The 25,457-nt window shown below is 32.7% G+C and overlaps 2 protein-coding genes across 10 annotated transcripts in view; one reads left to right on the top strand and one right to left on the bottom strand.

Moving 5' to 3' along the window:
• Positions 1–13,323, bottom strand: part of LOC123715000 (transmembrane and coiled-coil domains protein 2) — a 37,007-nt gene extending 23,684 nt beyond the window's left edge. For all 6 annotated transcript variants that reach the window (XM_045669753.1, XM_045669756.1, XM_045669757.1 and 3 more), the window contains exon 1: positions 13,151–13,323. The gene's annotated coding sequence lies outside the window, so the exon portion shown is untranslated. The remainder of the gene's footprint in view (positions 1–13,150) is intronic.
• A 1,812-nt stretch (positions 13,324–15,135) lies between these two features.
• Positions 15,136–25,457, top strand: part of LOC123714809 (dual specificity tyrosine-phosphorylation-regulated kinase 2) — a 105,078-nt gene continuing 94,756 nt past the window's right edge. For 3 of the 4 annotated variants that reach the window (XM_045669350.1, XM_045669348.1, XM_045669349.1), the window contains exon 1: positions 15,136–16,247. In XM_045669350.1, coding sequence (XP_045525306.1) covers positions 15,465–16,247 — 783 coding nt within the window. In that variant the 5' untranslated portion in view covers positions 15,136–15,464. The remainder of the gene's footprint in view (positions 16,248–25,457) is intronic. The other variant, XM_045669351.1, reaches the window with a different exon arrangement.

Raw genomic sequence — 25,457 nt, 5'->3', positions numbered from 1 at the left:
TAGTATTAACATAGTTGAACTGTATATTATGACAATTCAAGCCTTTAAATCCAGCATAACATAATAGACCCCTTTCTATGTAATTTTGAAACGCACTTATGTAAGTAGTATTAACATAGTTAAACTGGATATATGACATTCTATTTTAGTTTAGCGCACATAAGTGACCGTTTTTGACCAGCTTCAAAAATTACAAAGATTTACATTCTGTCAACTTAATGTAAAATAGTATTGCGTTTTGATTCGATAAAGGATTTAAGATTTCCGTGTCTTATAATAATAAACGTACATTGCCTAAAATAATTAATGTTTTATCACGTTCATATATAGATATATAAACATTAGAGCAAAATAAATTTAAAAAAAAACATTAAAAAAAAATTGTTTTGCTAGATTCGAATAGTTGCCATGATTAAACTTCACACTAATCGCTTCAAATCATTTAAAATTTAAATGCAATAAAACTCAGCGCAACCTCGAACCTCGACTTGGCCTTTCGCCTTTAATATTACTACAAAAGAATGTTAAAAGATGTACGCGTTTGCGTATCGTATTCATAACATAACTGGGTGATATTTTTTTTCCATTTAGTGACTTACTTCTATAAACGTCACGTTTTTCGTATGATCAAAGAATTTTTATTTTATGAAATAAATTAATACATAAATAATAATTTATCTAATATGTACACATGTAAATTCTATATCACTTATTAGTAATGTTAACGAAATTCAACGGTTATCAAGACAAGTTTTGTAATTGATTTGAACTTTGACTTTTGACTTAGCGGATATTGTTATAATTTTTTTGTCCATAAAAACCACAGAGATCAGAGGAATAAATAAAAAATACTCGAATTGGTCCACCCGTGATAGTGTTGGCTTGGCAACATATTTTGCGATTAATTATAAAGATATCTCCCCGAGTTCTTCGAGATTCAGATATTTAGACTTGTAATCGGAGTAAATACGTTTGAATTTCGAACTAAAAAAATATTAAGGCACTTTACTCTACTTGATATAATTCAAGGCTATATGATGGTTGGTTGTGTTTGCATAAAAAATATTGTAACTGCTAACAAATGCCATTACTTCTCTAAACAGTTAGAAGACAAAATGCATAAATCTGAAGTAAAACTTGTCATTTGATTTGTTTGTAAACGTATGTGAAGAAGCATGTTTCTCGTGACATTATATTTCAACCCTCACTTCGGGATTAGTATGACGGGTTAATAATTTAAGAGGCTTATCTGAGATGGTTCCATTAGCAGAACCGGTTGGAAAAAATGCTAAAAGCCACGTTCCATCCTTATGGCGCTTTCTAGTTTAGCGATTATACATTTAAGTGTTGAACACAAATCATCCAAATAAAATATATATTCAATAAATGTTAGGTAAATAATTCTTGTTAATTTCAGCCTAAATCGCGTACTATACAATATATACATCATTATACTATATAATATAATTATATTATATTGCTTATAAAATGTACATAATTTGGTATGGGACACCTTTAGTCAGTCATCAAAATAACGAGTAAAGATAAAAAAGAAAATATTAGAATTCATTTGTCAATATATGAAATATCTTCTATATATATATACAACTCAATTGCTGTTCTGGGCAATTACGCGAGTCGGAAAACCAACATCTTTATATATTTACACAACACATAAAAAGATAACACATAGTGTATCAGAAACCTTTAAACTGATTTAATGTATAAAATATGTAGGTACGAAGTTGACCTAGTATTCAATAATAATGGGAAGTTGTTCGACAAATCTAATTGAAATAGATAAACTGTTTTCTTTATTTAATAATACAACTTAAACCGAGGTTGACCTAGTAAACATAATTTATAACCACCACTAAACACACTACACCACTATGTGGAACCAGCTGCCCACTGAAGTATTTCCGAACCCATTCGACTTAGGGTCTTTCAAGAAAAGAGCGTACCAATTGTTAAAAAGCCGGCAACGCACTTGCGAGCCTTCTTCCATGATATAAGGTGAAAAATAACTGCAAATATCCTTTATCATTACACACAGCTTTAATACTGACACAACTAAGTATACTCCTTAGAGAATATACTAGAACATATATATTAAAAAAGCAGTGTTGGCCTAGTGGCTTCAGCGTGCGACTCTCATCCCTGAGGTTGTAGGTTCGATCACCGGCTGTGCACCAGTGGACTTTCTATTGCGCATTTAACATTCCTCAAACGATTAAGGAAAACATCGCGAGGAAACCGGCTTGCCTTAGACCCAAAAAGTCGACGGCGTGCCTATAATCTAACAACCAAATGATCATGAAACAGATACAGAAATCTGAGGGCCAGACCTAAAAAGGATATAACAAGTAAGTGCAATTGATTTATTTTTTATATTAAAAACGTTACTGCCCTTTTCCCAGTAACAGGTAAGCATTTGACCTCAATCTAGCAGCCATAGTCTATTAGGTCATGGCAACTCTTAGCTTCATGACAATCTTAAATGTAGACGCTACTTTATAAATTCCTCGGGGTTCTTGCCCTTTTTGCATGATATCTATAAATTTTAATATGAACATCTGACTTATTATCTATATTTAGCAGACTTTTTAATCAAATACATACGTTCGAGTCTGCGTGTGATAAAATATCATAGTCAAAACAGACTAATTCGAAAGTTAAAGAATTGTGAACACTCAGCTGAACCTTTGGACTGTGAAATGAAAATGATGAGTTTCAAATAGTGTCAAAACTTAATGTAATAAATAGTATAATAGGATTATATTTAGGACTGGCTATACAATCATTAATAAATGCGAAAATCTTCACAGGCCTAATACTTTAGGCTCGGTACTTAATTCTTTAAGGAATATTCTAGTGTCTATAATATATTATTAGTTTCACTCGCATTTAGCAATTAAATAGGTGACCCACAAATCCAACAGGTAGATTGATTTATTTATTTTATACATAATCTTAAATAAAAAAGAAGTTGGTGTGGTGGAAACAAAAACTGGACACAGTTCCGCCCACCAGAACACTGAACATATTATTTAAATAATTCACTTATATACTAAGACCAATGACATATACACCATAACATTATAACCATTAAAATATTGAATAAAACTAAATAAATGTTTATGTAAAACTTAAAATTAATGTAATTTTATCAAATTTCTTTCTGAAATGGATTACTTGGCTTGCGATAAAATATATCGTCTAAATTTCAAAATCATGTTCTATATTCATTTTCGTCATAAAATGAATTCAAGGTGTCAAAAATTGGCTATGTTTGGATTTTTTCCTATCGAGCAGTTATTTAAATCGTGTATCGGTCTTTCAAAATGGATACATAAACTACTCAACCCCACCATATATTTTTTCCATTCGCAATACTTCAAGAAACGATGACTAGATAGAAAGAAACAATGTACTGTTTTGGAGTTGTGCGACCGTATAGGCCCTTAACTAATATATACACACTGACTAGTGTAATTAGTCTTATCATACTCATAATAAAGTTTAAACACAAAGGCAATATAATAAGTTCTAGGGTTCTTTTAATTATTTATTCAATATAAATTATGACTTAACTATGATAGGTCTTATAAAAATATATTCGTAAAAAAAATAACCAGCGACTCTTAATCAAATCAAATAGATATATAGAAAGGCAAATTAACTGCAGACAATATTTCACAGTCGCTTAAGCTTTTAGCTATAAAAGTACGGACAAATGAGGGTCCCAATAACGAGTGCCCCAGAATCAGGCTGGCTAATAGGCACTTCTGCGATTTAGGTCGAAATAATGGTTTTAAATGTCTGTTTTCGACTGTTTCGTGAGTCGTTACATTTGTATAAAACGTCTATCAAAGTTTAGATTTTTTAAACAATCTTATAATAGTTACGCACATAGCCAATTCATGACACTAAGAAGCAAATCTGCGGAAACGCAAAATATAATAACTTTTATTCAGTGCTGTATAATGCCCATTTTTACATAAGCCTTAAAGATTTTACCTAGTGGTAGTAGATAGAAATGTATTGTAATGTAACTACAATAGCCATTTCGATTTCAATATTAAGTATTTCAGTATTGAGACAAAAATATATGAAATCGAAATTGAGTTTCCGCGAAAGTTGACGTCATTAGGGTCTTTGTTAACTTAAATAATTATTGAAAAAAAGAATTTCTTACTTTTACTTGATATACACAATTCAACCGACCAAAGTCCAAAACACCGACTCGAGAAAACTTTCGCCGATAGAAAATCAGTTTGTTATTTAATTTAGTATAGATATTAGTAAATATAAATACTCAATATCGATATCGGAATCGATATTGAAGTGGCTGGGGTAGCTTGCAGGATGCAACAGGATTAGGGAGCGTTCAAGTATTACAAGTATTAATAATTTTAGGGGGGGGGGGGGTGTCCTCTTGTAAAACCTTACGATGCGGGGCGGCGATTGAATTACGCGTTATTGTTAATATTATTTTCCACTTTCCAGTACTTTACACCACATAATGGTAAATTTTAGATATAAAGAGTTACTAGGGTTGGTCACGAAACGTTTTACTATTGGATACAGAAACGTTACGGCGCGTTTCATGCCCCCCCCCTCAAAGAATCTCCAAAAATTGCGTGACGTAATACTTGAACACTCCCTTAGTTAAGGTGTCGCGCCACTAATTGTGTGTGTAAACACAATGACAATTGGGTTGTGAGTTATACATTACTTAATGACTTTTCTTTTGGTTTTATTTATTTATTAAAGAAATTAACTAATTTGGTATGAAAGAGCTTCACAAATTACTAAATCAGAATTCAGCAGCTATATGAAATTTATAGTAGAATGTTTATTTACGCGTAACATTTAAATTTCGCTACACTTGTCACTTGTAGATTTGTTTCGTAGGCAATTGGCAGTCTTTGAACCCGTTTTTATAACTTATATTCTATTGACACTAAAACAATGGACGGTGCTAATAAATCGTCAAGTGTAAAAAACAGCTAGCAATACTAATTACTGTCGTATTTTGGCGAATCGCCAGGGAAAAGAAGCCAATATCGATGCATATATTACAACTGCACAATTTTACTACAGCTGGTAACTCATCTGTATCTTAATATGTTTAAACGTAAGAAAATTCAACTTACAAGTCGAGGTGACATGGAAAGACGAACATCATAATATGTTTCAGGTACATATTGAAGTTAAAAACAATTAGTATTTTTAACAAAACGATTGCCTTTTTATCATAAATACCAAATCAAATGAGTGATTTGTGTTATTCTACCATAATTTAAGAAAATACAAATGTACTCTGTACGAGCCAAGGCTGTACAAGCGTGGCGATTTTCTAAATCGTCGAAGTTACGCCCCGAGAGTATATCCAGACGCAGAAACTCTCTTCAACTATTACTTTGCAGTCATTCATTTCATAGCAACTAAATCATGTGGAGTTACGCCGGGAGTATAACCAAACGTAGGCACTCTCTTCGAATGTTACATTGCATTCATTAGTTACATAGCAATTAACAATTTGGCTTATATTCTATTCTTGCAGGCGAGACATAAATTAACATAGAGTAAACCAATCTTCTATTATTTAAAGCACCACGATGACGCAGGAGCGTACATTTTGGGCTTTCGATCTATCCAGAATCGTATATTCTCTATCATGAGGCTATGTTTGGTTTCGTTTTCCATTTTATTTTTATAAATAATTTAGAGTAACGTAAGAAAATAATTCAGTGTGCTTCATTTAACTTTGCGCTAAATATAAAGCAAATATTAATTTCATAGTAAATAAAATGTCCGAAGGCCGTTGGTTGCAATGAAATGGCGACTCGAATCGCTGACATGGAAAGTGGGGAAAAAATATCTCATTTGAGAGGGTGCTATAGCCGTAAATGAACTTCGGAATTTAATTAATTTGTACAATATTCTAGCAATACGTAGCTATCTCACAAATGTATATTTTTAAATATTTAAATATGGCGCTTGTACACTGCAAACAGACCGGCAAATCTTTATCCTAAACTGTCTTAAATTACACTACTACAACTACTTACTACAATAAGACTATTACCGCACATTTACATTTTTATATATGTGTACTATCGCCTCAAAATACAACGATTTACGTCGTCTCCTATGATATGTAGAAGATTGTTATAACAATTCGAAACAACAGGTACTTTTGTACAATAATATATTTTTACTACTTCAGTGCTTATTAAGTATTCATGATATTAATAATTGTGGTATTAACAAACGTAGTTATATTTTAACTTCTCATGAAAAGCTCGAGACAGTGAAGAAAGATAAACTTCAAGAACAAATTGAACTCTAAGCAAAAGTTGAGAGTCATTCACAAGTTATTTTGATTCATTACAATAGCACTTCAAGATCAAGACTGTAATGAAAACATGTTTGCAATATTTTTATGATCCAAAAAAAATCTTAAAAAGATTACATTTAATATTGATATATACAAGTGTATCTTGTATATTATAGTAATATTATAGTAACTTGTATATTTTATCAAACCATTCCGACCCAAGCAAAAGATACTTGAAATATTTTCTTCATAGTATAATGAAAACACATAGAAATAAATCAGTGCAGTCTAGTAGTTTTTCGATTAAGTGTTGCACAATAAACATTTATTAACCGATATTCTTATCGGCTTCGTAAAGCGACATTAATTTTTAATTACTACTATCGTTAAAAAAATACACAGATAAGCTCTGTTCGGATTTGTTGAAGCCGGTTCATTATTAATAATTATTATTTCCTCCACGTCGTCTAGACTAAGATGAGGCGGCTTAATGGCAATGACTGGGCAAACACCTATTTACACATACACACTTTGGACCGCAGTCAAAAAAGCAGCTGCAAGACCAAGAGCTTTACGTGCTCATCTGAGCCACGGAAGTATTTAATTCAAGCATCACTAGCTTCATGACTTAGGGTTACCAGAATTTTCTTATAATGTTTTGCCTATGCCTATATATTTCATTTTCAACTTTACTTCATGACCTGCAGTTATAACATGCAAACCATTTGATCAACGAGGCAGATAATTTTTATGTAATTGACGATTTAAAAGTCACCAATTTCTGTTCCATTTTTATGATTTGATCAATATTTCCGATTGTCGCCTTATCAGAACGTATTGTAAATTAACACACTGAAGATTTTGCAATCTTTTGAATTAACTCTATATAAGAACTATGATTTTTTGAGCAGAGCAGTGATGCCTAGTAACTTCAGTTCGCGACTCTTATCTCTGAGGTCTTAGGTACGATACACGGCTATGCACCAATGGACTTTCTTTCAATTAACATTTAACATTCGCTCGAATGCTGAAGAAAAACATAGTGAGGAAGCCGACCTGCATTATACCCAAAAAGTCGACGGCGTGTGTTAAGCACAGGAGGCTGATCACCTACCTGTTAGATTGACAAATGATCATAAAATTGAAACTGACATTTAAGGACCAGACCTAAAAAGTTGTAGCGACACTGATTTATTATTATTTATTTTTTGACTTTGTCTACCAAACAAGATTTTTGTTAAAAAATTCTTAAAATTACATATCTATCATGCTGTTTTACTTATATAACATTGAGATAATATTAGTAGCGTAGTGGTGTACACGATTAATTTCCTCTATTATCAGTTAAACAAGTGTTAATTACAATATCATTGATCTACTTACCATTCGTACCTCTTATGGGTGTTCAAATCAAAAAGGTGAGTCATATAATAACTTTGCCTTAAATACATGCATTACGTGATATACCTATTTTTGACAACACGGCTGGCGAATAAATGAGAGAAAACGTACACCGGCCGCTAATATATCGATTTATTGTCCAACTTGCAAAAAGGCCTTTGAATGCCATATCAATTACCGTTACTCATATAAAGTATTGGGTTTCAGGTAAAGTGACATATGTTTCAAAGGTCAAAGGGAACATTAGTATTTAGTGCGTGGATATAATTTCAGAAGTTGATTAAAACAAGTATAAATAACACTCAGGGTATAGCATATGTAGTCTTTTTATAAGAAGGTAAAGTTTTGATTCTGAAAGTATTCAAATTTTAAGAGAAGAGTCACGTTGATACTTTAAAAGAAAATAGAGAAATAGTAAATTTTGATGATCTTTAAAGGATTGTATACAGATTAGATAATAAACAATGTAATGTTACAAATTACAATTCGAAGAAAAAGATCACACAATGGTGACTGCGAAGATGTAGCGATGGAATTCTTTGAATTGTGTCAAAGAAACTTACATTATAGGCTACTTGTTAATGCTTCCACGTTACAGGTCCTGTATATGACAACTATTTTTCTGAAGACTGATTTTATTTAAAAATAAAAACATATATAATTTGATATCTCATACATTTTTTTGGAAGTCATAGTTGCGTAATTTAAGGTACTCCGAGCAATACCGCAGTATTTAATAGTCGTCTTAAAGTTACTCCGTAATTTTAACGTTGGAATGTCAATCTCCAAGCCGCAGCGGCTCGTGATTAAATTCTAAATTAATTTAATATTTAAATAAATATATATCTATTCTTATTAAGCTACAAACTAACATCTTTGAGCCATCGCCAATTAATAAAATAACTGGTGCCGGATATTTTTGATAAGATGCATGCACTTGTTGACGTTACCATAGAAATATATATGTACTAATAAAAAAATATTACCCAACAAAGATTCATACGGCGTATATCATTAGATGTTTTAGTGATATTTTTAAAAGGCAAATATGGATAATTTTTTTATTAATTAATTTTAGTAAAATATCCGAGCTATATGTCTATCTTAGGAGCCATTTAATGACACACATCATTAAATGGCTCCGCATTCGCATGAATTGGAAATGGAACACCGATACTTAGTAATGTATTAACAGTAAGTGATTTTAAAAAGAGAATACAGTTTAGTATTTTATACAGACTAAAAATTTAGCTATCTATCATTTTCGTGGCACTTGACAAAAAGCACGTGCGTCACTTTGTGCGTAACATTTTGACGTCTGCCGATCGCATTCTTTGGCTGGTTATTAAATCTAGTTTAGTACTATTTTTGTATTAAAGCACTTTGTATTCAATTAGAAGTATAGCTATAGTTGCTTTATAGACTATGAGAAAGCATGTGACACGGCTAATCATAACGTCCTCCTAAAAAGTTTAATTGACACCAGTCTTGATGAAAAGAATTTTAGAGGAATCAGGACTAAAAACCTAAAAGAAATCGTGAAAGTTCATCACGAGGAAACGGATGAGATCAGTATTTACCGTGGTGTTCGTCAAGGTTGTATAATGTCTCCGTTGCAATTCAATGTATCTTCCGAAGAAACTATATCAGAGGCCATTGAGGGGTCAGAGGTTGGACTGAAAGACGTTTTAATAGCCTCGTCAATGGACGATCTGCAAATGCTTGTAAATAAAATTCATGAAACTAGCGAAACAGACGGTCACACAGTATAGACGAAGGCGATGGTGATATCATGAAACGACGCATTAAGACTTACTTTATCTGTAGCTGGAAAGACGCTGGAGCAAGTGCGGCAATACAAGTATTAGGGAACTTGGGTTACAAACGAGTGGAATCCTGATAAGGAGCATAGGTCTGGTTATGAAATTGCCCGAAGATCTTTTAACAAAATGATTTCTTCCGAGTTCTCCTTTGTTACATTTGGCCAATAATTGTTCTGTACGGCTGTAACGCTTGGACAATTAAGAGCCGTGTGAGATGTGGTGCTAACGTCACATGCTTCCTTTAAGCTGGCATACAGAAGGTCTCTAACGAAAAAATTGCGTGTTGCGCCATGACCGCTACCATCACTTCAATTATTATGGGAAGATCCAGCGTAAACGGCATTTTGGTAGGTAGAAGAAATCATGGCTTCGCAACGTTATGGAGTGGTATACGGGTATTGCGACTGTTGAAGAGTTGCTCCATCTGGCACAGGACATGACGCGCTTCAAGAGACTGACAGCCAACATCCAATAATGGAGAGGCAGTAAAAGAAGAATGTATAGAGCAAAAGTAAGGAACCACTTTTGAATACGCAAACATTACTTAAATTTATAGAACAAATAAGAGGGTGAAGGGGCTCAAGTCTTTAATAGAAATACAAAAAAACAACGAAATACTTTCTATTATACGTCTTATTTAAACGTATACTGGCTACAGCTAGAATATTGTGCGAGACCTAAATTAAATTGTGTAAAAGTATATGGCGAAATTAGGGGTGGCGCAGGAATCCTAATCCGTCATGTTACAGGACATATCCCTATTCTTTTTGACGTCCATCTCTTTACTTCTGTACTTTATTACCGCTAAATTTGAATAACTAGCTATCAGTCGTCAACACAAATTCAATGGTTTAATTTATTATTTTTGTCGAGGCACCCTTCTTTTGATAAATTAACGTCTATTTAAAGTTATAGGGAGATACTATGCGGGTTGCTAAGACATGTGGGGTTTGGATAATAGAAACATAACCGGGCATGAGACATTACAGACTATCAACGAATATGAAAATGAAAGAATGATTTTTTTTAAAGAGATATTCAAATCAGCTGATCAGTTTTGTGTCGTTGACCTGACATATGCGTGACGCATTTAAAAGCTTTCATGGGACAACGCCCTACACAGTAAAAGCACCGTGTAAGTTTGTATTCTAGAAATAACTTATAAAAATGTCCATGCCATAAGGGATCTTTGGGCAATTTCATTTTCAGAACTAATCTCTGATCAGGACTTCACTCGTTTGTAACCCAAGTTCCCAAATACTTGTATTGCCGCACTTGTTCGAACGTCTTTCAAGCTACAGATAAAGACGTCCTTAAAGTGTCGTTTCAAGAAATGACCATCACCTTCGTCTACACAGGATTAATAGTCAAACGTCTCTTTTGCTAGTTTCATGAAATTAATTTACAAACATTTGCAGGTCGTCCATTGAAGGTAATAAGTAGATATAAATTGTTCTTAATAAGGTGAAAAAAAATCTAAAACAACTTTACGCAGTTAATTCAGTTCAGTCCGCAAGTAATTGTTCGGTCATAAGTAACACTCATAGCATTAAACAAATTACTATGGCCATTATCGTCGTTCTATGATAATTTGTCGTCAAATTAAAGGATAATGTCTGACCAAGAAATCATTACTGCAAAGTTTAAAGTAACTTCTGTTAAAAGCTTTCATATGTCAAAGTTATGCATATGCATACCTTTCGTGTAACAAAAGCATGTAACAACTATTCAGGTATACAATATACATTTACATTCAATGTCAGGTCACGTATAACGTTGCATCGTGTGATCGTGTCTATTTACCGTGAAATGTGCTGTTATTCTTCTAATACCCAGATTTTAACTTTTAACTATAAAAGACATAAAATGTAGTTAGTCGTGTATATTCTATTTGACTACTGTTTAAAGTAACGAACAGATTATAGATCTGTCTTATTTCATCACAGGGTAAATATAACTAGACATAAAGGGAGGATTGAAAGTCGAGCTAGCCACTCCTAATTGTTAAGTATATAGGCAAGCCTCATTTCATTTTATTGATTCACTTATTTCAGCAAATCAAACACTCCTAAATAGTTAATTCCTAGTGACGGTTTTTAATGGATACAAAATGGTGAAGATATTTGTCTGTAAAAATTTAAATGTGTCAAAAATAATAAACTTATGAATTGAAATCTTACAACATTCCTTATCAAGTATTTACTATTACTAAATTTGAGATTAGTTAAAGTTATATTCTTATTGAAAATGACTGCTATCTTTGACAAATACCAAATACAATGATAAACACTATTCCAAATAGTTATCACACCTTGTTGGCTACATGTTATCAGAACATTGTTTATATCACAGAAAAATATAGCTAACGAGAAATGTTATAGGATATAAATGTAACATACAAGCATGTGTAAAATGCTATATCTTATTTCAAATTGCACTATGCAACAAATGACTCATCTTGTTTGCCTTTTAAAGAGTCCTTATTTACAATAAAGGCTGGCAACTCTTAATCAAAGAAAGTGGCTCCTAAAGAATTATCTTATCTCATAACAATGTATGATAATTCAATGATTATCAGAAACTGACCTAATGGAACTTTCCTTTTAAACAAATACATTAGACATGATCATGGAATTTCACAGGCCAGAATATATAAAAAAATATGCCCATTCCAATAATATAGTTTTGTGATAAAACATTTTTTAAGAAATACTTAATTAAAAAAGAAAATTCAGTTTTCATAAGTTTGTGGATATTGGGCCCCTAAGGACATTTCAGTGTACACAAAATAACTTATTTTTGTCATAAAATCCCAACTTAAATATCAGGTTCTCAGGCATTAGTATAAATATTATTATTAAATTAATCAGAAACTACAATGAGTTTCAAGGATTTTCCTCATTGTAGAAACTCTTGTTATTATTATGGTAATATATAATAACAGAACTAATTACTTCTGATTACATTATTTTAACTAGACTTCTGGATTAAACCCCTATATAAACCACAACAAGCATCAAAATAATAGATTTTTTAATAGTTTTACAGACAGAACTGTTTCCTCACAAAGTGTTAAGGTTACCATAATGACTATTACAGCTTCATTTTATTCATACATAGTGTACATGAATCATCTATATCAGTAATAATAACAAAGTTTAAGAGGCAACATACTATACTATGGAGTTATTACTTATAAAATATAAACATAGCTACTGGCTGGTTTCCAAACAAGTCAAATGACATCTAATATAAATCAGATACCTGAAGAACCGTAATTAATTCTGACTTCCATACCAGTATCCTGTCATTGAAAAATACTACCTACATCCGTTACAATGACTGATTCTAGGTTTAATAGCTATAATTAAAGCTCAATAAAACTATTATTTTTAAGTACCGATTGGGATATTAAATTTAACTTGTATGATTTTTTTGTAAAAATCTACCGTAATTATGACCCCCACTCGCTCGAATACGTGACGTATTAGTCAGCATGCCACAAAAAGGGATAATTTATAAGATAAAAAAAAGAAACCACTTTGTAAGACGTTAGATGAAAAGAAAAGATTTAACTTACATCTGTTTACGCAGCAATTTGATATTTAGACTCACACACTGTATTGTAACACGATAAGGTCATGTTTTATCGAAAAAATAAATTTAAAATTACCACATAACTGCAATTGTACATGAAATATGTAAAATATTAAATGACAGAAATACTTGGTGGAAAAAGACGTCTGGATTGGATGGAAGATGCACAGTTTATTATTTAACATCTGACGCTAGATGGCAGGGCTGAGAATATTACATAGACTATAGAGTTACAATTTGAGGGAACACCTAAAAGTAGTATTCTAAAACGAAAATAATATTAAACAACAATGTAAATGTATATTTTTTTTGTCAATGAATATGAACATTTAAAAGTTGGGAAAGCTATACCTTAAATTTACGCGGTCATTCAAAAGAAAAGAAAATGTTGATTATGCAAGCTTTGAGAAAATGAATATGTTGGATTTTTTGCAAACGATCCAAAACTGTTTGTTTTGTAATATTTTGCTTTGTAAACAAATCTAAATTTATTTATAGTGTCACAACATTGTAGGTACAAGAAAAAAAAACAATAAATAAGTAGAAATCTAGTTTATAAAAACGGTTTAGTATATACTGGTTATTAATCCAACTTCAAACCGCCTAAAGAGAACTAAACCTTTTAAGTTAAAAAACCTAGAGTAGAAAATATGAGTGTAAGTGCGGTACTTGGACACATGAACATAGTGTCAAAACATTATAGAACACTAAGACTCAGTTTACCTCAGTTTAAGCTATTTATTAGTAACAACAACATAATATTACTTATAAGCCATAATTATTGTATAGGCTAGATTGTAATTCTTGCAAAGTCGCACTCTGTTTTGTGAACATTTACTAGAAAAAAATACTATACTTTATAATTTTTTATCAAACAAAAAAAAAATTATCGGTGCTCAGTAAACAAAAAAAAAGCATTATGCAATATAATTTTAAAGTAAGAATAAAATATTTCTGCTTCCTTTATTGATTTTTTTTTTCATTTTATTTGAAATATATTAAAAGTTGTGCATTATGCATTATTGTAGACCTTAAATCTGCAAGCCTGAGCTTGTTGATTACAAACATGATTGGCAAAACTTGTTTTGTAAAGTTTTATATTAGAAGATATAGAATATATTTTTCACAATAAACTTTGAACTTGCCTGGGAATCAATACAGTATGTACCTGGGAATTCATTATTTTATAGGAGCATTGAGAAAAGGAAGGACACGAGTAGTCAAGCTTAAAGAATTCATATTACTTGATTTTTAATTAACGCGTACAGAACTTAACATTTATGCGTTTACAAGCATGGTACGTCATAGGGACCTATGCAGCCCACCTTGCATATAGAGAAGACTTTTGGCAAGTTCCTTAAAGTATGTTTAATTTGAATTATTTAATAGAGGACAAATTTATCAGAATTTCAAATTTTAATTGATACAGGGCTCATAAAAAAATTAAAATTGTATTTAAAATATTGTATTAGATTTCGTTTTCACTTATTTCTGACAATATTTAATAATTTCTGTTATTCCGACAGATAGCTAGTGTAACATATTTTTTAACTATTTTCCTTTATATGTATATTCCATTATTGAATAATGAAATGCTAAAATGATTTTCATACATAAGATACATTTTGTTTGTGACTTATGATACTTTGCTCGTTGGTTAGTACGTCCTGGATTTGGTACGGGTATATTATTGATGTATAATGCCATATTAGAACAAACATTAGGAAGATAATACGAAATAAGATTATTCGTTAGTTATATCAATAAAACTTTTAATATATTAATTTTATGACTATTGATCAGAATGCATTACACTTTACATTTTACCTACATAACATTTTACTAGGAGTTCCACAACAATAAAGTAATTTTAGTTTAACGCCATCTGTGATTGTAGACACGGTTGTCAGTAATGGCAAAATCTATCTCGCTCGCACTCATGTACTCCGCGCCTCTCTGCGCAGTCGAACGGTTCAATGACTTTGTGGGACCAGTTTCTATTTTCTCTCTGGTTCTGTCGTCGGGCCGACACGCAAGGAAGGGGGTCTTTGTTTGCGTATCACATTCGCGGTGCACGGTATCATCACTGACGGCTCCTTCGCAGTGCCCGAGACGGAATGTGCCGTGAGTGGAAGCGTCGTTCTCGCTCCTATCGTTTGTGAAATGTGTTGTAGTGGTTCAGGGTGGCGCCGTCCAATAGTGCAAGTGCAGTGAGGTGCAGTGCTGTGTTCGAGCGAGCGTGGGTCGGTACGGCCACGGCGACCGAAGTGCGTGGAGGTGGCGGCGGCCGCTCGGCCATGACCGGTGATATGCCTTTAGGGAGCGCGCACGCGTTCGGGCGTGCGTTGCTCCGGGATGGGGCGCTGCCGCCGCTGGAGCCCGGGCCGCCCGCTCCGCCCGCGACCAACGCGCAGCCGCCCGACAAGCGCCCACCGGCCGCTGCTGCAAGTCCCGAGCAGGTCATGAAGCTCTACATGAACAAACTTACCCCCTACGAACATAGAGAGATATTCGATTACCCCCAAGTGTACTTCATAGGCGCGAATGCAAAGAAACGACCTGGTTTGGTCGGCTTTCCTAATAACTGCCAGTACGACAATGAGCAAGGCTCCTACATCCACATACCACATGACCACATCGCGTATCGCTATGAGGTACTGAAAGTGATCGGTAAGGGTAGTTTTGGCCAAGTAGTAAAGGCGTACGACCACAAAAAGCGAGAGAACGTTGCACTGAAAATGGTCAGGAATGAGAAACGTTTCCACAGGCAGGCTCAAGAGGAGATTCGTATATTGGAGCACCTCAGGGAACAAGACAAAGATAACACGATGAATGTGATACACATGTTCGATTCGTTTACGTTCAGAAATCACACATGTATAACTTTTGAATTGCTATCCATAAACCTGTACGAGTTGATTAAGAAGAATAAGTTCCAGGGTTTCTCTTTGCAACTCGTCCGCAAGTTTTCACACAGCCTGTTACAATGTTTGCACGCGTTGAACAAAAACCGAATTATACACTGCGATATGAAGCCCGAAAATGTGCTGCTGAAGCAACAGGGACGCTCCGGAATTAAGGTGAGATACATTTATTTTACTATACTAGTAAATAAATAAATACATCACGAAATCCCATTACATTACCCTACAACAAATTAAAATTACTTGTTTTGATCACCTGTTCGTGGCCTGGGGATATTTGGCTCCAGGAAATCGATAAGCGTTTGTTTTTTACATCTGCGTTCAGATCAGCTGACCACACCCCGAGTTAATTCTATAAATCTAGCGTTGACTTCTATTCTATTAAGGCATACTTATTAGAATTAAATCTACCTAGCTTAAATTAATCCTAGAGATTTTTTACTTAATTTTATAAATTGGCTAATAAAAGCCAGAAATTGTGAACACTTTGAAAATCAAGGCAATTAATATTCAAAATATTTCCAGATTTTAATTAATTTTCTGAGCCTAGGCTATCTTTATACAATATTGTTAATACTAAATGATATTAGATAGTTGTAAATCACCATAATCGACTATGCTAAATGTAAATCTTGAGCGTTAACTGCGGGTTCTATTTTAAATTAAAGTCGACACGCGATATAGGAGTTTTATTTACGTCAACGTTGAAGGTTTGTTAGAAATTGGAGCCAATGTCGTGATTGCATATATATGTGCACGTGAACATTCAACCGCTCACTAGCAAAAAGTTTTGACCTATAAGCCGTTGGTTATTCAACAGTCAAGTCCGTTGAATTATGAATAAATTTAAGAATTTGGTTAAATCAATGGGTTCGGGATTGTAAATTTAGGGGAAAGGCTTGTCATCCAGCACTGGACCATTACAGGCTAAATAAAAAGATGTAAATTCAATTCGCGCGTTATATAATTGTTAATGAACTAGAATCGCCCATACAACACTAATGTGTCTACACACCTACACACTATGAACCCTCATTTTATCACCCTAGGGGATGTCCGCAATTTCTTCCACAGTTGGTTATTATACAAATGCAATAACTGTTAATTTATATTTTTCTATATTTTATTGCTTTAGGTCTGCGAAAAAGAATGCATCAGACCAATTTTCATATCAATTGACCAACTTAGTCGAGTGTGTGTTAATTTGGTTTTTAGCAAAAACTATTAGCTTCGCAATAGTTGTCACTCTGGAAAAAATATGTTCAGTTTTATAGTAATCATATACTTTCAAAATTATTTTTTTAAATAATAACTTTGTTTACACAAGTGAGCCCTACTTGGATGTCATCTGATAATGCAACTCGATAAGATAATAATTCTTTTTTTCCACACGCTTTTTACGCTACAGCGCTCGTTTAATAAGTTGACACAAATTATTAAAACAAAATAACGCAGTCTATAGTTTCTTTGTCTTTTGTAAGTATCGTGTTTATCAATTATTTATTATTAACGAAAAATATGTGTATGACACCTATATATACATAAAAGTATAAATAAAAATGAATGGCATATGTTGCTAAGCTCAAAACTCGAAGACGGCTGGACCAATTCGAGTAATTTATTTAAATGGATTGAACTCTGATTTTTTATATAAAGTCAATAATTTGAAAAATATAAAACAAAACAAAATTTAGTTCCATTTAGTACTTAGGTTTTTATATAAAAGCGAACTGTGTTTATAGAGAAGCATAACAAAATGTTCCATATGTTGGTTCCTACTACAAGGAATAATTAAAAAACATATTAAGGCGAAACGAAGTTCACGGGGGCAGCTTCCACAGTGAACTTTGTTTGGAATTAAATATATGTAGTTAGAATTATCCTTAATTATTTATTGAATAATTAACGACAGTAAAGGCGTCATTACATTAATATTGCTACAGTAAACTAAGCCTTTTTACCAGTACGTAACCGCTTTATTCCCTTGTGATAATTTAATGTTTAGTACATTTCTTCAGCGACAGTAAGTAGCGGTAGTTTCTTTTTAAACCGGTTGCTGTTCGGGCTGCTTGAGAAACTTGACTTCTTTATAACGTCTGTGGTCTATTTAATACTTAAAGCGGTGTTTGACAAAGTAAAATGCAAATTACTTAGAAATATGGCGTCTATGTGTTTTTATTTATACATAGATTAAAGATCTGTAGGTATAAACCATACAGGTTTTTATTCGTACTTACGTTAATTTTGATATAGGTAATGGAATGTTAAGTTAAGTTAAGAAATTATTTAATTTTATAATGTAATATATATGTGATGGTATATACGCCTCATATTTAATTAGACAAATTTTCACTTTAAAATGTATAATGTGATATTTGCGTAAAAGACAGTATTCTAACGACTATTCCATTAGAATCACACGGGCTCAATGGTCCATAGAAGCACATCAAAGGGTTTAAATAAATCCGAGTTAAACCGATCTTTTGAAGTTTATTCAATAGCGGATTTAAACCAACGTGGCGGTTTTGCGGCCCTGAACATTGTGAATACGTTTAAAAGGTTTGGTAATTGTAACTGAGTTTATCTAGACCTAGGTAGATTTATATGATGGAGCCCGTTGCAACTTAGAAAATTACGAATCCAAAGTATATGAAACGTTTTTGTATAAAGTTTTATTATTTATCTTAGTACTGGATTATATTTCACAATGTGTATCAATGTTTCGTTTACATCTCTAACAGTTCGGATATCGGAGAACCGTCCGGCATAAGGGTGGCGTGCAGTATAGTATCACATATTATGTTCAACGAAACTACGGGCTGAATTTATCGTTTGCAGAATCAATTCTCGATTAAACTTCAAAACTGTACTTTTAAAATGACCTGCTGACACAAAAACTGGCTAACACATGTTTGCAAGCTGGTGAATGTACCTGTCTCGTTTTTGTTCACTGTGTATGAGAGAGATACAAAGCTTTTGTTGCAGCCGGTTTGGGACGTTTCGGGTTTCTTTACTATGATCCAGATTTCTCGGTACCTGCTCTGATTAATATTTTGACAAAAAATGTCTTTTTTGAACTGGTTTCCACTGTATGTATAGCAGAAATTCAATATTATGGTTTAAACGTGATGTTATTTACATAGATGAATGGGTTCAAAAAGATATTTATAATTTTATGAATTCGCTCTTGCGAGCCTCCTGGATCTCTTGGACACCTGCAAAAGGGTGGGTGGTGGTGGTGGTGGATGGTTAGCATTTGACTCTTGACCTACTTCCTTGCTTGCCCTATGTTCCATTTGAACCCGTCTTTGTATCGCTCTAAAACCGAGAGAAAATACAAGAATCATTGGTAAAGTATTTCATACTAGATTTCCAATCGAATATTTTAAACTAAAAATTGTTGGAATTTATAGCTGACAATAAACTATTGAACGATTATATGGGATACGTTTTTACTAATCATCGCATAAAGTAAAGAAATGGAATTTTATGTTAAGATCTGGTATGAAGAATCTTTATATATATAAATCTTCAGTGTTTGTAATAATACGGCTCTTAAACGGCTGAACTGATTTTGATGAAATTTTTGTGTTTTCTAGTGGATTCCAGAATGTTTATATTTACAATTAGATGTTTTTAATAGTTTTGATTTATAATTGTTGAATGAAAGTATTAACTTAAATTTTTTGTGTGTTTTGAACAGGTGTATACAGTACACACGACAGAAACTGTCGAGTCTGCTAGTACATATATAATCGGTTTTTCTGAACCCTGTCTGGCGTCTAATGAAAAGGTTAGACGCATCATAAAAGAAAGAAACATAAACATTGAGAGAAAGAGAAACTATCTTTAAAATACAATCAAGGTATATTGTATGAGAAGTCTTAGAATTATTGTTATTTCCGAATAATTTCTATTCTGGCATTTGATAAACAATTCGTTAATGACATAAAAGCTCTCATTACCACTGCGGAAACAATCGTTCAAACTCGACTATCGACAATAATTGTGCACTAATGGGATATTTTCCTGTATTAACTTAAGGCGTCATTAAACATACCAACATTAAAAATTTATCGCAACCACGGGTATAAAGGTTATAGCTATTTACTAGTGCGAAATAAATATGAACAATTACATATAATAGACTTTTTACGTATGGTTAATTTATAATAATTAATTGTACGCTTCTTTGTATTAGGAAACATATCATGAAGAGTTGTATTCGTTTCGCAATTTTGAAAATCATAAACTTCACAAGATCTTTTTGTTTTACGAACTAGCGATCTGTGGAATCGACTGGGTGTCTTCTCTGGGAGATACGACGATACGATATGATAATCGTCCCTCAAAGGCCGGCACTAGAATGGACGTCCATGGGATGCCATGACTACGTTTTGCGCGTCACGTAGGGTCGTCTGCCCCCTTTCCTATAAAATAAGTCATGTCGAGGCAGGTCCAAAACCCTTGAAGCATCATAAACGTAAAATTTCGAATTTCGTTATGAATATCATTTTCCGGTTTTTAATATGGACAAGTAGAGAGTGCAAGACGATAACACTACATCAATTTTCTGCTTGCCATGGTAACTGGGACTTGTTTGATAACGCCTTAATTCTTTGTTTTCGGATTAGCTAAATAATAATTTCGCTAACTTTAGCTTTATATAATGTGACTTACTTATGAATAGATAACGGGTTGTTGAAATAAACTAATTTCTTATCAGTGTAATTGTAATTGCTTTCTATTTGTGTCAAATAATTTTGTTGTGAAGTTTATTTTATTATGTTAAGCGATATCGAAATATGGGTTTCCAATATATTTTGTGTGTTATAAAATGTAACACATAATAAGTATACACACGTTTTTGTTATTAAATGAACTGTAAATTTTCTGTGTAGCTTACACAATCGTACAACTGTGAAATAATTATTTTTAATCCCTTTAAAAGACTACATAGCATATTATGTATTCAGTTTAACCTGAAATATCCAAACTTGCATGATGAAACTGTTAAATTGCGTGCGCCAGAATTTTAATCGCAAATTAAAATTCTTTTATGGAAATTTCATACGTATTGTTCGTTATTTTGACCTATTTTCTCGTAAATTTTATACACGTGATATAATATGAATATTAAATGTTCTAGTGCAGATTGTAGATGTATGTATTTGAGGGCGATTGAAATTGTATGAAATTTACAGTTTTATCGAATATGATTTTATCGAGAAGGAATGAAAGATTTTGTATCTAGCATAAAATACAATTCTTAAGCCTAATCAAACTACGTTAAGCTTCACATAATACATAACTAAATCACAAGTCCTTAGCGCTGTGAAATATGTTAAATTTCATACAGAGAACTATTTTAATATTTTAGTTTGACTAACGTTTCTAAGAATATTTATGACTAGATATATTAATTCATGGTTCATTTTAATTTTATTAATATTTTTAATAATTTTTTGAATATAAATAAATAAATTTATTTATTTATTTTATGCGTTATACTCGACCTGCTACAAACCAAATGTGAAAATTGCATTAAATTTCGAGTAGAAGATTTAACGTAATATAAAAACCCATTTAAATGTTGAAATTTTAAAAATATCAAAATTTTGTAACATACAAATGTTAAATTTAGCAGTTTTTATGCCTACACAACAAGTTGCTTTGAAATTTCCAAGAACAACATGTATGCAAGATAAAATGCAGTAACTCATACAATAAAATGGTAAAAATGTTATCTTCACAATGATCTTTCGACCTGATCCCGCAATATTTAGTTATCTTACGACATTGTCTGTCCTTCTAGGAAGTTCTCTTAATTAGAGTTGTTTCTTATAATTTCAAGATAAAATAATGATAACTTTATAGTAACTTCACTTGTAATTATAACTAAGTTTCCAGTGTCTTTGACTCTTCCATTTTTAAATAATACAGAAAAAAAACAATACGTGGAAAACGAAAAATAAAGATGGCGCGTTTTGTTTACATGTGATTCATCAACAGCATCTCTACTTAAATCGTAGATAAGCGTCACGATCACGTTAATTTGATATATCATATGAAGTACAGTCAAAACCGTTTACGACGACAACGTGTAGAACAAAAACCGGTTATATTGACCAAAATCAAAGGTCCCGGCTGAATTCTTTTGTATTAGGTACTTAATAACATCGTCATCGGCTGTTACAACTATAGGTTTTTACGACCAAATATGAGTAGTGCTTTCGATGTTTATTTTGAATTTTGGCTGTATATTTATTTATTAACATTTTTTTAACAATATTAATTAATAATATTATCAATAAATTTTAAAACAACGAAGCAACGGGAGACCTTATCGCTACAAAGCGTAATCTATAAGCAACCTTTATTCAAGAAAACAGTAAAAAAATAATTGTAAAGAAGTGCTGGAGTGGGGTAACCAGTTTATAATATACAAAAACAAATACGTGTAATATTTATGAATATGAGAATTCCAACAATGAAATCTTAATATTAATAAATACAACTAAGAACTAAGTACAAGAGTGAGAAACTAGTGCCTGTAAGAGAACTATAGAAGTCCTGTGGTAACAGGTCACCGGCCTTCCATCGCGGATAGAAAATATCCATAAAGATAAGATAATCACAGTTTAAGGAGCCATGCCAAAGTAATTATTGCAAAAGATCTGATAGTTATTGCCTTTGTTGTAGTGGATATATACGTGAATTTATATAGCATTCACACATGGAAAAAACTTTATTAATCCGCATTTCACATTTTCTATCAATGAGAACAAACCGCATAGCAGTATTTGTGAAATAGTGTACGACTCTAGATTATAATTGTTAAAGTTAAAGAAGAGAAGTGTTGATGATGTTAAAGTGTCGGCACCACTTGAAGCGGCTCACAAAATGACTTACGATTTTGTCCTATAACTAAATCGAGATAGATCTTTTTTAAAAGTAATTAACAATGTTCAGAACTAGTGGATTGGCCCTCCGTGGCATCCTCAAGTGGAGTGGGATAATTTGGGTCATAGCGACGGGGCGGTCGTTATCGATTTTCGCTATCTTACGCAAAACTGACCAATGACGCGGAACAAAAATGTTGTACCAGAATTATTTATTTTATTGTTTACAACGCGTGTATATATGTTTAATATTTGCCGTTCTAGGTATACGGTAGGTGTGTTTTACCTTAAATAATTTAGTATTTTTTTAATCAATTTCCTTTTACCTCTCGTTCATGTTAGGTTATTAATACACATGAATGTACTTTAATTGGCTGGGACTATATTCCATGGGATGCCGAGCCTCCTGGTGTCGCAGGCTGCAAAACTTATCATTTTTATTTCTTACGAGACGTTGCTGAACTATGTCCATAATTTACTACTTGGTATTGCTTTTCAAAGCACATTTGCTATATGTTAATAAATATACGCGTGTAAAGGTGCTCTGCAAGACACTATAATTCAAAGATAGTATTTCATATATTAAAATATTGTATGTGGAAAATTATAATTATTAAGGTACAAAATATATACTGACCGGATTATTTTGAGGCCTATTTCATGCCATTCAATGTCTCTTTTTGCAGATAGACTTTAATCTTGTGGTATTTCTAGCCAGTTGTATCTAGGTAGTCTAAAAGCAGATTGGGAGCTTGAGCTATTCGGTGTAATTGGGTCGATGTGATCGATGGCCCCATACCCAATTAGTGTAACGAGCTATGAGGCTAATTAAAGGTTTTAGGATTATGCTAAGGGTAATTGAGTATGGAATTATCGCTTTATTATTTTATTATCTTATCTTTGAGTTTTTTATACACTGTATTTGATTCAACATAGCTGGTATAACTCTCCCGCAATATTGGTTTAAGGAGCACATGTAACAATACTTGAGATTTCGGGAGTTATTCCAAATCATACTAATATTTTTGTTTTTTTAATGATGTGTCGGTATCAAAAAAAGTATTTCTATTGCATTTTTCTTATTCAAAACTCATCATCATCTCGAACTCAATTCCGAGGAATAAAATGTTGGTATAAGACCTAACCTAATGATAGTGTTGTTGGTGTCGATAATCTAATATTGGATAATATTCCCGTATTAGATTTGTAAACAAGCTAAAATGCATTGATAGTTAAAAAATTTCATAAAACTACTCGTTTAGCATAAAACTTAAATTAATCTGTCTAGATTGTCAGACTTACACGTATTTTCGCTATCGGAAAGTTTTGAAGCATTTGAAACTTTTCGGGGTTACAAAAGTTCACGAGGTGGTCGACCGTTTAACATTAAAATAACGGTGTACATTTGTTAAAATCGATTCCGTTACTGAAGGACGTGATTTTGTGGGTCATGTGAGGTGCTGTTCATTGTGCATTAGGTGTCATTTGGTAGAACATTTATAATTGTATTGAGAATATTTTTTATCACATTTTCGAAGGACGTTCTTAATAGGATAAATTAAGGGTCTGAAGTGCCTTTATTTCGCTATTAGTTACACGTCAAAAAAACTTGTATTCACTACTGTACTTATAAAAAACTACTTGAGAAATATTAACTTTATAACATCATTCACAACGCTAACATCGTCCAATTCAGTAATGCAATAGGCTCAAGTGGTTGCGATATGTGTGGCAGATGACGGAATACCAAGATCTTTACTGAATTCACAACTTGGAGCCTGGTGGCTAGAGAAAACTCGATAGACCGAGGCTGCTTTGGTGGGGTGAAGTTGTCAAGGACCATAGGTGTTCGAAGTTGGACGCAAGAAGGACAGATTGCGATGGCGAAGTATACTTAAGGAAACTAGGGCCCACGAGGGTCCGTACAGGCATTGATGATGATGATGACTTGAGAAATATTATCATACAGAGACAACAACTAGAGATATTCTATAAGTTCATTCAATAACTTTTAATGGATTCGGTGAAAACAGATCTGAATTAACAATGAAGCTTTTGAAACGGTTGTAGTATCGGGAAACTGAAAAACATAGATAGGAACCAATATTTGTTTTCAATGAACTCACTCCGCAGAAGTTTTATGCAAATAGCAGTCGCGATTGGCTCGTATTTACAATTCAACGTTCTAATAAAATGAAGTGGAATTGATGACTTTGCTTATTTGTTTGAAAAAGCCTTCCAAACTGTGAATCAACAGAAGAAATATTTCGTTTTACTTTGAATTTATAAATCTAATTTGTACTTTTACCCTCAGATTCATATTTGACACTGAGCGGTAATATTTAGATATATATCAGACGTTGACACTATGACTTAACATATTCACGAATTATCTATGGCTGCGTGTGCGCATTTCCATCTTCTCAAAGATGAAAAGGCATTTGAATTTTCTTAAATTGTGATA

This window comes from Pieris brassicae, chromosome 10 (genome assembly GCF_905147105.1).
Source record: "Pieris brassicae chromosome 10, ilPieBrab1.1, whole genome shotgun sequence".
Classification (NCBI taxonomy): Eukaryota; Metazoa; Arthropoda; class Insecta; order Lepidoptera; family Pieridae; genus Pieris; species Pieris brassicae.
Note: the sequence above shows the minus strand (reverse complement) of the source record. Positions and strands in the feature narration are given on the sequence as shown.